This window comes from Scatophagus argus, chromosome 8, assembly GCF_020382885.2.
Source record: "Scatophagus argus isolate fScaArg1 chromosome 8, fScaArg1.pri, whole genome shotgun sequence".
In the NCBI taxonomy this organism is placed as follows: Eukaryota; Metazoa; Chordata; class Actinopteri; family Scatophagidae; genus Scatophagus; species Scatophagus argus.
Window position 1 is genome coordinate 3,800,859 of NC_058500.1, and position 13,214 is coordinate 3,814,072.

The 13,214-nt window shown below is 45.2% G+C and overlaps 1 protein-coding gene across 4 annotated transcripts in view; it reads right to left on the bottom strand.

Moving 5' to 3' along the window:
• Positions 1-2,975: 2,975 nt before the first annotated feature.
• The window catches only part of plekhg5b (pleckstrin homology domain containing, family G (with RhoGef domain) member 5b), a 65,052-nt gene continuing 54,813 nt past the window's right edge, over positions 2,976-13,214 (bottom strand). For all 4 annotated transcript variants that reach the window (XM_046397460.1, XM_046397459.1, XM_046397462.1 and 1 more), the window contains 13 exons: positions 12,140-12,331; positions 10,457-10,627; positions 9,158-9,253; positions 8,740-8,940; positions 8,208-8,318; positions 7,944-8,093; positions 7,717-7,854; positions 7,484-7,603; positions 7,191-7,323; positions 6,827-6,942; positions 6,549-6,709; positions 4,869-5,930; positions 2,976-4,640 (listed from right to left, as the gene is read on the bottom strand). In XM_046397460.1, the coding sequence (XP_046253416.1) occupies positions 4,631-4,640; positions 4,869-5,930; positions 6,549-6,709; positions 6,827-6,942; positions 7,191-7,323; positions 7,484-7,603; positions 7,717-7,854; positions 7,944-8,093; positions 8,208-8,318; positions 8,740-8,940; positions 9,158-9,253; positions 10,457-10,627; positions 12,140-12,331 (2,661 nt within the window). In that variant the 3' untranslated portion in view covers positions 2,976-4,630. The remainder of the gene's footprint in view (positions 4,641-4,868; positions 5,931-6,548; positions 6,710-6,826; positions 6,943-7,190; positions 7,324-7,483; positions 7,604-7,716; positions 7,855-7,943; positions 8,094-8,207; positions 8,319-8,739; positions 8,941-9,157; positions 9,254-10,456; positions 10,628-12,139; positions 12,332-13,214) is intronic.

Here is a 13,214-nt window from a genome sequence, read left to right on the forward strand (position 1 = left end):
GGGCCAGATGTTGCTGTGCACCATGTGAAGGTCATGTGCTGATCGAGGGCAGATGTTCACAGGGTTATCCATTCCATATGGCTGCCACTTGTCCATGGACCTTTTCACAGCACAGCTCTTGTAAACACGCTTTAGTTCGCTGTTCTTTTTTTTTCCTGCCCCTGTAAAACATGTCCTAAATCCAATCACCTAGTCCCTCTAAAGGGGATGATGTTGATGAATGGGAATGTGTAGTGGTTGTAGTGACCTATAAGCCCCGACTGAGATTACAGGCAGGCGACCAGCCAGCCAGCCAGCCAGCCAGCCAGCCAGGCCCGTCCGGGGCACCAGGAAACGGCGAGAGCTTAAAGAGGGATTGTTTAGATAGACAATGGTGTCTACCTGGTTTTAATCCCCGCTCTAAAAGAGTACAGGGGATTGGCAGAGTTTAATAAATGAAAGTGCTCCTATAATCAGGATTTGCCAAAGTGCCCCTTTGTGTTAATCGGACATTTTTTACAGCATGGTTTTTGACATCTGCCACAGCAGGTGGTGTTAACCCCTCGGCTGCCCCAGCTGCATGTACGGTACGTTTCTCATGCAGAACATGTGACGTAAATGTCAACAGACCGTGTGCAAAGTGTGTACATTTTCGCATTTTACTTGTGCACACAAATCAAGCATTTCTGCACACTGAACTTTTGTAATTAAAATTACACTTTTGGGGTTAATTAAACATTTTTTGACATTTTGTTTTATTTGAGGGTCTGTATGGGAGGGAGAGCAAGGAGTGCTGAAACGCACCAGCCTGCTCTGCCTCATCATAACATCACATGAAATAAGCGACGGGATGCAGTCGGCCTGCAGCCAGCGTGCAGCCTCACAACCTCATTACTCACTTAGTCAAGGCTAATAGTGCGACGACGTGTAATTACTTCATTGCTAAAATAGAAAGCTGCATTTTAATAATTAAAGTCCAGCGTATCAGCGATAAAGCATAATAAAATTGTTTCAGAATCAAGGATTACAAGAGTAAATCCTGACGGGCCAGATGTGAGCGCGGGAGGGGCCGCTACATTCTGGGACCAGATTAAACAGAAAATCCCACAGGACAGCACTGTCTTTTCTCTGCAGCTTAGAGGCTTGTGTGGACTCAACATGCTGTAATCCACCGATTAGCTGATATAATCACCTGTAAATACACCTTGGCCACGATGTTACTGCGGGACATCAGGCCCTGCTCTGCCCTGCATGTGTGCTGGACCCTTTGCTACCCAGGCGGGTCAGATCTGAGCCCAGACAGACAGCTGGACAAGATGTGTGATCTGACTGAGTTCCCAGAAACTAAACTGAACAGATGAATGCTGTTTAACTCCGAGTAACCCGAAATAATTCTGCCACGAGTGCTCTGAACTTGTAACAGAGTGCATTTTACAGTGTTGTACTTCTACATTTACTGAAGGATGTGAGTGCTTCCTTCACCACTACAGGATGGGACCCACAGTTGGAAGAAGATGCCAAAAGTATTGGGACACCTGGCCATCACACCAACAGGGACTTTCATGACAGCTTTGCAGCTGTAACAGCTTCCACTCTTCTGTGAAGGCTTTCCACATGATTTTGGAGTTTTTTCTGTGGGAATTTGTGCCCATTCATGCAGTAGAGCATTTGTGAGGTCACACACTGATGTTGGACCAAAAGGCCTGGCTCACAATCTCCGTTCCAGTTCATCCCAAAGGTGTTGGATGGGGTTGAGGTCAGGGCTCTGTGTGGGCCAGTCAAGTTCTTCCACACCAAACTCATCCAACCATGTCTTTATGGAGCTTTGCTTTGTGCACTGGGGCACAGTCATGCTGGAATAGAAAAGGGCCTTCAACAAACTGTTGCCACAAAGTTGGAAGCATAGCATTGTCCAAAATGTCTTGGTGTGCTGAAGCATTAAGATTTCCCTTCACTGGAAGTCAGGGGCCGAGCCCAAACCCAGAGAAACAGCTCCATCCCGATTTTTACCACTAAAATGTAAATTTGAAGTGATGGATGACAGATTAAGTTAAACTTGAAATGCAACTCAGTAAAAATACTCTGTTACTTGTCCTGCATTCGTAGTATGTAAGCTAAAGTATTAGCTATAAAATGTATGGCGAACGAATGTTACGGTGCAGAACAGATTATTTATCTGATCTTTTTCTCTGTACAAATGTGAACTGCAAAGTAACCAGTACAAGTTACAGTACAAAATACTGTAGAGGTATAAAGTAAAGGAGTATGAATTAAAATCTTCTCTCTCCAGATGCGAAAAGTATCCAAGTACATTTAGTCATCTACCATACATTACGCAGTACTTCTACTTTACTACTGTACTTTTCACTCCTTTACATTTATTTAACAGCTTTGTTATATTAAAGGTGAAGATTTTACAAACAAAACATAAGCTTCTAAAATATGATGCATTTAGGGGTTAAACTAAATATCAATCACTTTCTTAACTGATTGATAACTTGATCTATAAAATGTCAGAAAATTAATTCAATTCGGTTTAGAGACAAGCTGACAAATGACAATTAGTTTTCTGTTGTTCCTTCGACTAACTGATCAATCGATTATTTGTTCTCGAGATCCATTCATAGACTGAACTACATAAGAGTATGCGTTAAATATAAAATAAAATTAGCTCCATCTCAGTGATTTAAAAACATTAAAATGCTGCTCTTACAGCAGTCATCCAGCTGCCTAATGACTCATTTCATTTGTTCTGTTTTTTACACTCGCTGCTCAAAGCAACAGTTTCAGCTCGACATCCTGACTTAAAAAAAAAAGAGAGATGATGCAATGAATTACCGCCACACGCGGTCGCGACCTCCCTGCTGTAATTCTTCTTCGCCTTCGCCACCTGCCGTCTGACCAGTTCGTGTCGTTTTAATGCCCTGCCGTTCAGATTCAGCCTGTGCCCTCTGATCACCGCATTACGATGGATTAAACCATTAAAAGAGCGACCGTAAAGTAGTTCAGCATTTTTATTTTGTAAGACACTTTTAAATTCATTCCTGAAAGAGGAAACACATGATTTTGGTTCATAGCACATTCATGCCTGGCAAGTTGAAATTATTAAGACTACATCCACAAAAAGAAATTTACAAATCATGGCGGCAAACAATATAAACAATATCTTATATATATAAAACATAGCAAGCATAATAAATATTACACATAAACAAAAAAAAAAACCCTAAAAGTAAACAGAGTTAACCTATTTGGTTCGGGTGACGTTTGGAATAAATCACTGATCTGAAAAGCTGAACGTGAGTGTGAACGTTAAGTTTCTGTGGTGGTCAATGCTTTTTTTTTTTTTTTTTTTCTGCTTTGTTTTTTCCTTAATGTTAAAAAATCTTCTGGAACAAAGTGTTTAATTAAAGCAAACTCTGCAGGTTCACTCAGGACAGAAAATCCAACCCAAACTTTTTCTTCAGTCTTGTTATTCGTGTTACCATCACCAAGAAACGCATGACGGGTCACGAGGAAAAAGCTGCTCCAACGCGGGCAGACTTCTTCTGTTCTTTTTTTCCTATGACCGCCATCTTTCTTGTGCACTCGTGTTTCTGCTTCTGATACATTTAGGGCCTCAAGGACGAGCGGACACTCAAGACATAACCTAAACAGTGCAGGGAATTCCTCTAAACACCTTAAATCAGCCATATTCAGTCACGGTTGCTTTAGGAAAACATCTCGCCTTCTCATTGGTTCCACACACCGAATGGCAGCCGTTCGAAGACGGAAGTCCATCTGTGACGCAGCTGTGTTATGTATGAACACACTATTGGCTGGATTGGACCTTCGCGTGCACCTTTTTGTAGGGAATCTACCGGCTACTCGGGTCTTCCATCTTTGGACAATTTAGCGTATTCACAGGAAGTTGGGAATCAGTCAGAAATTGAGAACCGTGTATCATTCAAGCACACACATTCATTCATATCCACACACACACACACACACACACACACACACACCTGTACACGAGCAGACACAAACAGCAAACAATAAATTCAGATTCACTGTGTGACTGTTAATGTAAATTCACTCCTTAGTGATTCTTATACTTAACATACATAACTGTGCAATTTTCATCTTTTTTTTTTATATTGTTGAAGCAAACCAGGAGTAGTACAAATCTTAGGAGGACGTCCCAGGTGCTGTTTTTTTTTTTGAACCACGTGACTTAGTGTCCCTCTTTTGTACTCAACAGAGATGGAGGAGATTCAGGATTCAGCTTGGCCTCCTCTCCGGTGCATTGGTGGGGTCGTAAACCCTCAGCCTGGATGTCTGGTCTCTCTGCAGGAGCAGCACTTCCACGTCTTACAGTCCACCTCAAGGTCCCGGCCGCCCCCGTTATGCTACTTCTGTTGCAAAGTGCAAGCAGTTAACGTGTCTCTCTGCCTCCCCCTTCCACGCGAGAAAATTCAGAAACCAAAGGGGAGGGGAAAAAAGGGACTGTTATTGTTCCAATGGAAAACTGGTACGATCAGTGTCCAACAGGAAGGGAGGGGGGCAGAAAGAGAGAGTGCATTTGTGTCTCAAGAAGTTCAGTCCATCGAAACAAAACAAGAGTTGTTCCTTATCATGCCCACATGCCACCGGTCAGCTGTTTGAAGAGTGGTTATACCTCCCTGCAAATGAAAAGAAAGACAAAAAAACAACATTAAAAGATCCCCGTGTTTCAGTGTTAATGCTAAGCTATTAAGAGTTGCTTCGTACTTCCTGTACAGACATGAGAGTGGTGCCGATCTCCTCATCTAATGTGGCAACAAAACTAACGACTCTATTCTCAAAGTATGGAACTGCTCCTTTAAAATGTCACGAAGCTGTAAAGTGGTACTGCAGAAGTAACGACTTACGATGCAGTGAGGGTGGAGTTGAGGACGAGAGTGGTGCGTATCCTGTACAGCTGGGCGAGCGTCAGCTTCTTGTGCTGCTGGGCTGGTGATTTCCTCTTCTTGGGTGACACTTCCCCTCGACCACCGGTGGCTGCTGACTCGTTTTTCTCGCCTACGCAGGCAGATGGGGCCGTTTCCCCGTCCGAGCCGTTGCTCTGAGACTCACTGCTCTCCACAGCGGGCGCCTTGTGGCCGTGCCTGGCCTCCGCCCTCCTCAGGGTGGCACAGAGTTTGTCAGCGGGCATGCTCATGCTCAAGCAGTCGTCGGACTGGTCGAGGTCACTGGAAAACAGCTCCAGGCCGTTTTGTCCCAGCTCTGATAGGCTTCTACTGTGTGCCAGCGGCGATGTGTCCACGTCCCCACATTTTGACTGGTCCTGCATCTCAGAGCTGAGAGAGTGCGTGTGGGTTATGGGCGTTTTTCCGTGGAAGCGCTGCAGCAGATTGTCCTCAGAGCGAGATAAGGTCAGACTGGACAGCCTCTGGAGGCAGTGGGGTCGTGGCTGAACGTGAGGCCGCCGGCGAGGTTTAGAGGACTGGACTACTGATAGCTGGGACCCCAGTGAGGCAGCATCCTCCTCCTCCCCTTCCTCCGCCTCCTCCTCCTCCTCCTCTCCTTCCTCCTCTATTCTTTCCTCTTCTTGTTCCACCTCCTCGCCCTCCCTGTCTCCCTCTTCCTCCTCGGTCTCCTCTCCTTCACTTTGGCCGGGCTGTGGCTGAAGTTCTCTCATGAGGGACTCAGGTGAGAGGGTACCGTAGGCGCTGTCCATGGAGAGAGAGCGACTCTGGGGGTCCAGCTCCTCGCCATCAGGCCCTGTCTCCTGATCGCACTCAGAGTAAACACCGGTTTGAACTCTGCAGGGTCTCGTGGACTGAAACTGCTGACCCTCAGACCTTTCAGCCAATTCAGGGTCTTTTTTAGTGATTCCCTCGAGGTTCGTGTTGGGTGCAAGAGGCTCCTGGCGATCACCTGGTTCATCAATGTCCATCACTGACAGGGTCTCAGTGGAACCATCTGATTGACTGAGAGGAAAAGTTTTTGGTTTAGGTTTTAAACCACAACAACTTGGAGCTCACAAGAAAGTGTGTAAGAATTAAACATTCATACATTCAAATATGATTTGAATGAGGTTAACATATCTGAAAGTATGTGTGCAGCCCAAGCCCTGCAATTCGCGGTTTTCTGATACGAATGCTGAGCTTAGATTTACAACTGCTGGCATGTACTTTTCTTCATCGAAGGCATAGTTCGACCTTTTGGGAGATATGGGCAGATATGAAGCTACAAGCAGCAGTCAGTTAGCTTAGCTTAGCATAAAGACTGGAAACAGTAAGCCTGATGTGTCCCACTACAGGCTGCTTTTATCATTTCTTGTCCAGGAGCAGGATACCCTTCAGTATTGTCATCACCATGAAGTAAACCAGATGTTCTCATCTCAACTCCAAAATGTTGAACTACTCCTTTATGTTAACGTGGATTTTAATCTTTTAATCAGAACATGACTCCAATCGTATCTAAAACAAGTAAGTGGTTGTAATTATTCTATTTTTTAAATTGATACTGTCGCATTTACAACAGCACTCTTCACTTTTGTCTTATTTAAATCAGTAATTTATTAGAATTACTCTGAACTGTAGTACCTTGAGTTCTGCTGGTCTTTGTGCCTCAGGCCTGGGGAACTTGTGGTGGAGTTGCTGCTCTCATCCTCCTCCTCCTCCTCTTCTTCCTCACCTTGCGTACATCTCTTCAGGCTGTTCTGCTGCCGGAGGACCTCCTCAGTGCGGAGCCTCTGCAGCTGGTTCTGCAGTGTAATCACGCAGCCACATTAAGTACGCAAAACACCAACTTCTGTCTAACAATCTCATTTCCCAGCTTCCACGAGTTGCACATTTAATAAGGAAAGGACAAGCTCTCCAACCTGCACGTTGCAGATTGCATCGATCCAGCTTCGCCCCTGGGCGGCGCTGTTGGCTTGGAAAGTGTAGGCTGCCACTGCACTCTTAAACTCGTTGAGGTAGATGAGGATGAACGAGCCTACAGAGACAAAGAGCACAACAGTCAGCACTGCCTAAAGGAAAACCACCTCTGATTAATCCAGTTTCATGTCTGCAGTCGAATCTCTGCAGCAGATAATAATAATAATAATAATAATAATAATAATAATGATAATGATAATGATAATGATAATAAACACATCACAGATTTATTTCTCTAAATGTATCAAATGTGTGCCTCAATTATGAAACTGATCATCAGCTGCTTCCTCTTCGTCATTCACTCACCGGGGTCCTTGAGCTCCTTACAGACGACGTTGTGAATGAGGAGAGGCTGCCGGATGATTTTGACTTTCTCCACTCTTTTCACCGGCTTGGTAATTAGCAGCAGGTCAGTGAACAGGACACAATAGACATCCATCTACAGAGCAAATGAAGTCGTCTTAGGCGTGACAGAAACACATTTCGTTTGGAATGTACACCACTTCATGTGAAACGTTTGGCGACCGCAGAGCAAACCCGAGAAACAAGATGTCGAACTTGAAGATAAGAGCTCATCGTGTGTTTACAGGCAGTCTTACCCTACTGTCTTTGCCTTCTTTCATCCTCAAAGCTCCCTCCAGATGCAGCTGTCGAGTCTCCTCTGGTGATGTTCCCCTCATGGGAGCCATCAGGTCAAAGCGGTTGTACTCCTTGAGGATCTGAAAAGGAAAAGAAAGACGAAAGGCTGAAGCCAAAGCTGACTTGAAGTCTCGTATCTGATGGCTTTTTGAAGACGTGGGAAAGCACTGGAGCCCAGTAAATCGTTTCTTACCTTCTCCACTTCTTCACTGCTGCCCTCCACGGCCTCGTAGGAGTCTATACGGGCAGAAATGGTGGCCAGCTTCTGTTGTTCCTGACGCTGTCGCATCTGGGAGTCCACGCTGTTGATGAAGCCCTCCACTGCGGCCACCTTGAGGAGACAGAACACAGACTTACCACTCATGTCCGGCCATCTTTCTGCCTGTCAGAAAAGCAGCATATATTTTTCTACATCCTTACCATGTTGTTGAGCATGTCGCGGGCCGACGGCTCATCCGTCTTCTTGAGAACGCTCTTCAGTAGGAGTGGATATTTGGTCAGTCTCTGGTGGGGCTTCGCCAACATGTCGGCCAGCTTCAGACGGTTACACTGCTTATGCGTCTCTCCCCACTGCATGGAGCCAGACAAAGACAGGAAGTGAAACATTTAATGAGCCCGAGCAGTGTATCGGCACAGGGTGTAACTGTAGTTGTCTGGGATGAGGTTTCAGGCGAGGAGACTGACCGTGACGTAGGTCCTGAAGAGCTCATTGTCCCTGAGAAGCGTGCGCATGTACTCCATGCAGCCCTCCTCCTCCATGCAGTAATGGATGTAGGGCTGGAACCTGGAGCCAAACTGAACACACAAGCACAAAGGGCAAGTGTCAGAGATCTGACTAGGAGATCTAGGAGTAAACATGTTTCCTTCTGTTTCAGTCTAAAGCCAACACTGAATTGCATGCATTTACATGCACACACTGTACTCCAGATACTGAATATGAAGGTGCACAGTTTGGTTTATGCACTCAATTTTAATTATTTCACTAAATGTATTATTTATGATATATATATTTGTGACTTGTCTGATGCTGGCTTTGGGGCTCCATATTCAATGTTAAATGAATTATTAGTGTGGATATTTGGTTAACAACGCCAGAAACTAATCAGTATTTGTGGTTAAGTCCACGGCTGTAGGTGGGGGTCACAGTTTCTTAATCATTTTTTTATAGCGTTTGTGGAGATGACATTACAACGATTACAATGTGACCACAACTGACCGTTGTGAAGCCATCGTGCAGGTCAGTGGGGTTGAGCAGAGCCCGGGCCTGCCTGGCCTTATCCAGGACAGGAAGCATGACTTGGTTCCACAGGGATGTGTGGAGGCGCACAATCTCCTGGATGTTGCTGAACAGTTTGGCCGGCTCCACCTCGGTCAGCAGGCCGCTCTCCTGCAGGTTCAGCAGCCCACACAGGAACAGCTGTAGATGGAGGCAGACGAGAACGTGAGCTTGTCAACTGTTTTATCCTAACAGCAGTGAGACACGAGGTTCACGTAAAGCCTTAGAGGTTCAGCGTGCAGCTCACTGGGTGGTGATAAAGGCTTCAGTGGGAGGTTCGCCGTGTTTCTATACACACAGAAGCCAATTCATCTTTGCGTGTGTGTCAGCAGACTCCAGTAGTTCTCTTGGCACTTACATCAGTGATGACTCTGAGTTTCTTGATGTAGGTCGCCTCGGTGTGCAGCAGCTCCCATATCGCCTCCTGCTGGTGGAACTGTCGCCTCGTCAACGTCTACATACACACAGAGTTCATCTTATTAAATACAACAAATATATTCTTTTTAAATTATTATAGGATTCCAGCAGTTCTTTGTTTCATTCTCAACAGCAAAAAACAGGAAGAAACAAAACTTATTTTATTCTCTACTGTCTGTTTTGTCATAATTTGTGGTAAACATTATTTAAAAAAACTCCATGTTCATTTTGATTTGATTAGGACTGAGGATGCAGATTTAATTAAATATTTCTTTGTTTAAAGGCTATAGTTTCCATTGTTGGAGGCAATCTTGAACATTACACTCGACGCTGGGTATTCATATTTGCATGAGGTCACTACATTTTTCTATTAGAGGCTGGTGGTTTGGTTTGTTGTTGATGAATGTCTGTGAATGATGCCATCAGGGACACAATCACGTTCTCAAACATGAGGTTAACCTCTGATATATTCCAGTAACTCATATTATCACCATGATCACTGGAAATCTTCTGGAAATCACCCGAATCGTCACGAGTCAATGTGCCAGAATCTGTACTGAAGAACAGGTGGAAGAGAGCGCTGGTGTGTGGTGGGTGTAAAAATTACAGACAGTAAAGTGTTTTGTAAGCATCATTCTGGGAAAACAGAAATCAGGGCAAGTCTGACAAATATCACAGACAAGGAAGTAACACACACCAGGAAGCAGGATGCCAGTATGTGTGCACTGCAGGCAATCAGCTGTCCATAAATGTTTATCAGTGTAAGCATTGATAAGGGCCTGTATGAAAATTATCAGAGGGGGAGAAGGTTGGTCTGAACAGGAGAGGATCCTATAAGTTTGCTTCACCACAGATTTATATTTTATATTAAATTTTCCCAGTATGTTTTAATCTGATTTTAGTTTACAGTGTGTGTAAACACTATTGTTCTGAATCAGTGTGTTTAAAGCAATGCAAGATAAGAGCAGGGCAGACTATGAACTTCTACAAACCTTCCTTACAAAGTCTCAAAATGATCTACCCGCAAAACTAACTGCGATGGAAACAAAAGGGCAGCGCAACGAATGTTACAGAAATCAGCTAAACTGCTTTGCTATTTATGCAAAAAGAAATGAAGACAGGCAGGAACCACAATCTGACACACACACACACACACACACACACACACACACACACACACACACACACACACACACACACACACACACACACACACAAGATCTGTCTGTGTTTGCTGTACCTCTGAGTTGTCCAGCAGCATCTGCCAGCTGTCCTCCATGGCCAGGTTGGTCTCCTCCCCGTCCCCCTCCCAGGAGTCCTGGTGGAAGGAGAGCTGTCGTGGCACCTTGGGCAGCCCGAACAACACGTAGGAGTGGAGTTTGCTCTGGAGCTGCTCCAGACGGTCCAACTCCTGCAGAGACAGGACTGATTTAGGAAAAACACACGTCTAATTGGTTTGAACAAGGTTAAGAGCGTGACAGCTAGAAGTGATGTGAAAACAATTGCTCATTTCTGTCCTTTCTGTGTCAATTTATTGTTACATTCAAACTGTTAGTAAAGATGAGTTCAGGCATTAGCATAGAAATCCTGTCCTTACTGGCGCCTTAATTCTTAAATACAACAGTAGCTGCTGTTCAGCCCTTTGTTCAGCCTGGCAGGTCTTATGTAGTTATGAAAATGAGCTCAGAGCATTGAGACCACTTTAACAATAGCAGACTGGGGAGTGGGGGGGGGCAAAAGCCGCAGCATGGGGTGGGGGTTTGGGGGAGTGGGGGGTTCATGGTTCATGAATCCTTTCCAATAAGTTCAGTTCTACATTCATTAATAGTGGCACGTTGTACAACGGACTGAGGAGTACAAGTGATCAGTGGCCATCCCCTCTACTCCTTTTCAAAGTTTTGTGAACAGAGGGACTGACAGTGGTTCATCCCTACAATATGGAGGGTGCAAGAGGTCCAGGTCCTGGTGAAGGATCTCTGGCCCTGGAGGGGTTGAGGGGGACACTCAGGGTGAATAGAGATGAGCCGGGCAGTGACAGGTGACTGACAGATGCTGTCTCTATCTGACATCTGCTACTGTGCAGGGTGTGACCTCAGCGGTGTACATTTTGGGATGTCACTTTTGTTTTAATTAGTGAGCTTTAGCGTTGCCTGGAGTCAGTTTTTGTTGCTGTAAAACAGGGCGAGGCTAGCTGTTCCCTCCTGTTTGCAGGCTTACGCTAAGCTAAAGCCTTTTTACATCAAAATCAGCACATTTTTTAAGTTTTGCCTTTTTTAGGGTGTGATGCATTCAAATCATGAAGCAACAGAACATTAGAAAGCAACACGGAAGGGTCACAACGGTTACTTTTTCATATCGTTCACTCAATACTTTCATGTTACCATCATTGCTGATAGATATCTGTGATTACTGCAGAGGGATTCGACCCGGGAATGAATGCCAACTGTACCCTTTCCCACCGAAGACAACGGCCACATATCAGTGTGTTTTTGTCCTGTGTAAAAGGTATAAGTTAGCCGACTGCTGGCTGGGGGTATCAAATGTCTTATCCAACTCTACAAATAAGCATATTTCCAAAAATGTCAAAATATTCCTTCAAGTTTTTTTGTTTCAAAATCCTGATTGGATTGAACTGAGTGCAGCTCTTCCTCCACCTACTCGTTTCCAGAGCTGCTGAGAGGAAAGCATGTGAGCCAACAAGTCAGGAGACGCTGAAGGGAAATTACCTCATCAGGACTCGGGGGATATGGCCTTTCCGACCTCCTCCCACTGCAGCTTGCTACTGTTCTGTTTGCTTCTTAGTGGTATTTTTTTTTTTTTTTTTTTTTAATCTGAGACATGAGACTGCTTTTAAAATTGCTAACTCACAGCCAAGAGAACGGGCACCACTTTCATGTGATCACCAGTGCCTGATCAGTGTTACCTTGCCGAAGGGTCCTGCTCCAGCGTTGGAGCTGAAGAATCCACTGAAGCGGCTGGCAGCGCGGTTCTTCCAGCTGTCAGGCCCGGCCCCAACGCTGGGCAGGGAGCCACCGATTTGTCCCAGAGCATCCGGGGTAGGAATATTCGCCTCCCCGAGGAACTCTGTCATGTTCTTCCTCCGTCTCGCCTGACCCTGCGAAGCAGAGAGCAAAATTTACACAGTGTTAAAGAAATGACAAACAGAAAATGAAAGAAGACAAGACTGGCACTAGAGATTGTGTCAGGGCAAGAGGAATGACAAAAGTTTCCAGTCAAACGGATGAAAAGAGACAATGAAGGAAAGAGAGAAATACACAGAGACAGGATAAACAGGAAATCAGAGGGGAATTCTGTGCGAGGGATGACATCAGCGGGACCGTTAAAGCCACCCTAATGATCAGACACAAACAGGAGAGGGAAGGACTGCCACTTCCTCACACTGAATGCTCATTACATCACAAGGAGCAGGAGGGAGGTTGTTCCATAAGAACAGACGGGCCTGGGTCTGGCCATTGTTCCCCCTCCATTGTCACCCTGTCAGCAGGCCCTGCCACGTACCTTCACTCAGGCAATCTCTGTCCACTTTATGAGCAAGCAGCAAAGCAAACAAACAGGGGCCACCTCAGTATCTGAGGAAGCGGTTGTTTTTGCCGTTAGAGTGAGGAATCTGCTGGTGGGGAGTCGGTCAGAGTCAGGACAGAGTCAGGTCACTGACCCCCCCCTCCTGAAAAAAACAGTGACAAGGAACTTGCATTCCAGGACACTGACACTGCCACCATTCCAGGAGAAATTCTTTTACTGACCACCCCCCACCACACAAACAAAATACACACACACACACTTACACACAAATATGCCCAAAGCTGCTAGGCTGATGGACATCACAGACACAAAGGTGTAGGGTTTGTTTTCAGAAATGGTCCTCAAACCCCTCAACTAACAAACAGTTCTAACCGTGCTTAGCATCAAAAAACTGGCTCCAGGGTTGTGAGCTAATGAAATAATATGAAATGTTATGCACCATATTATTAATTTAC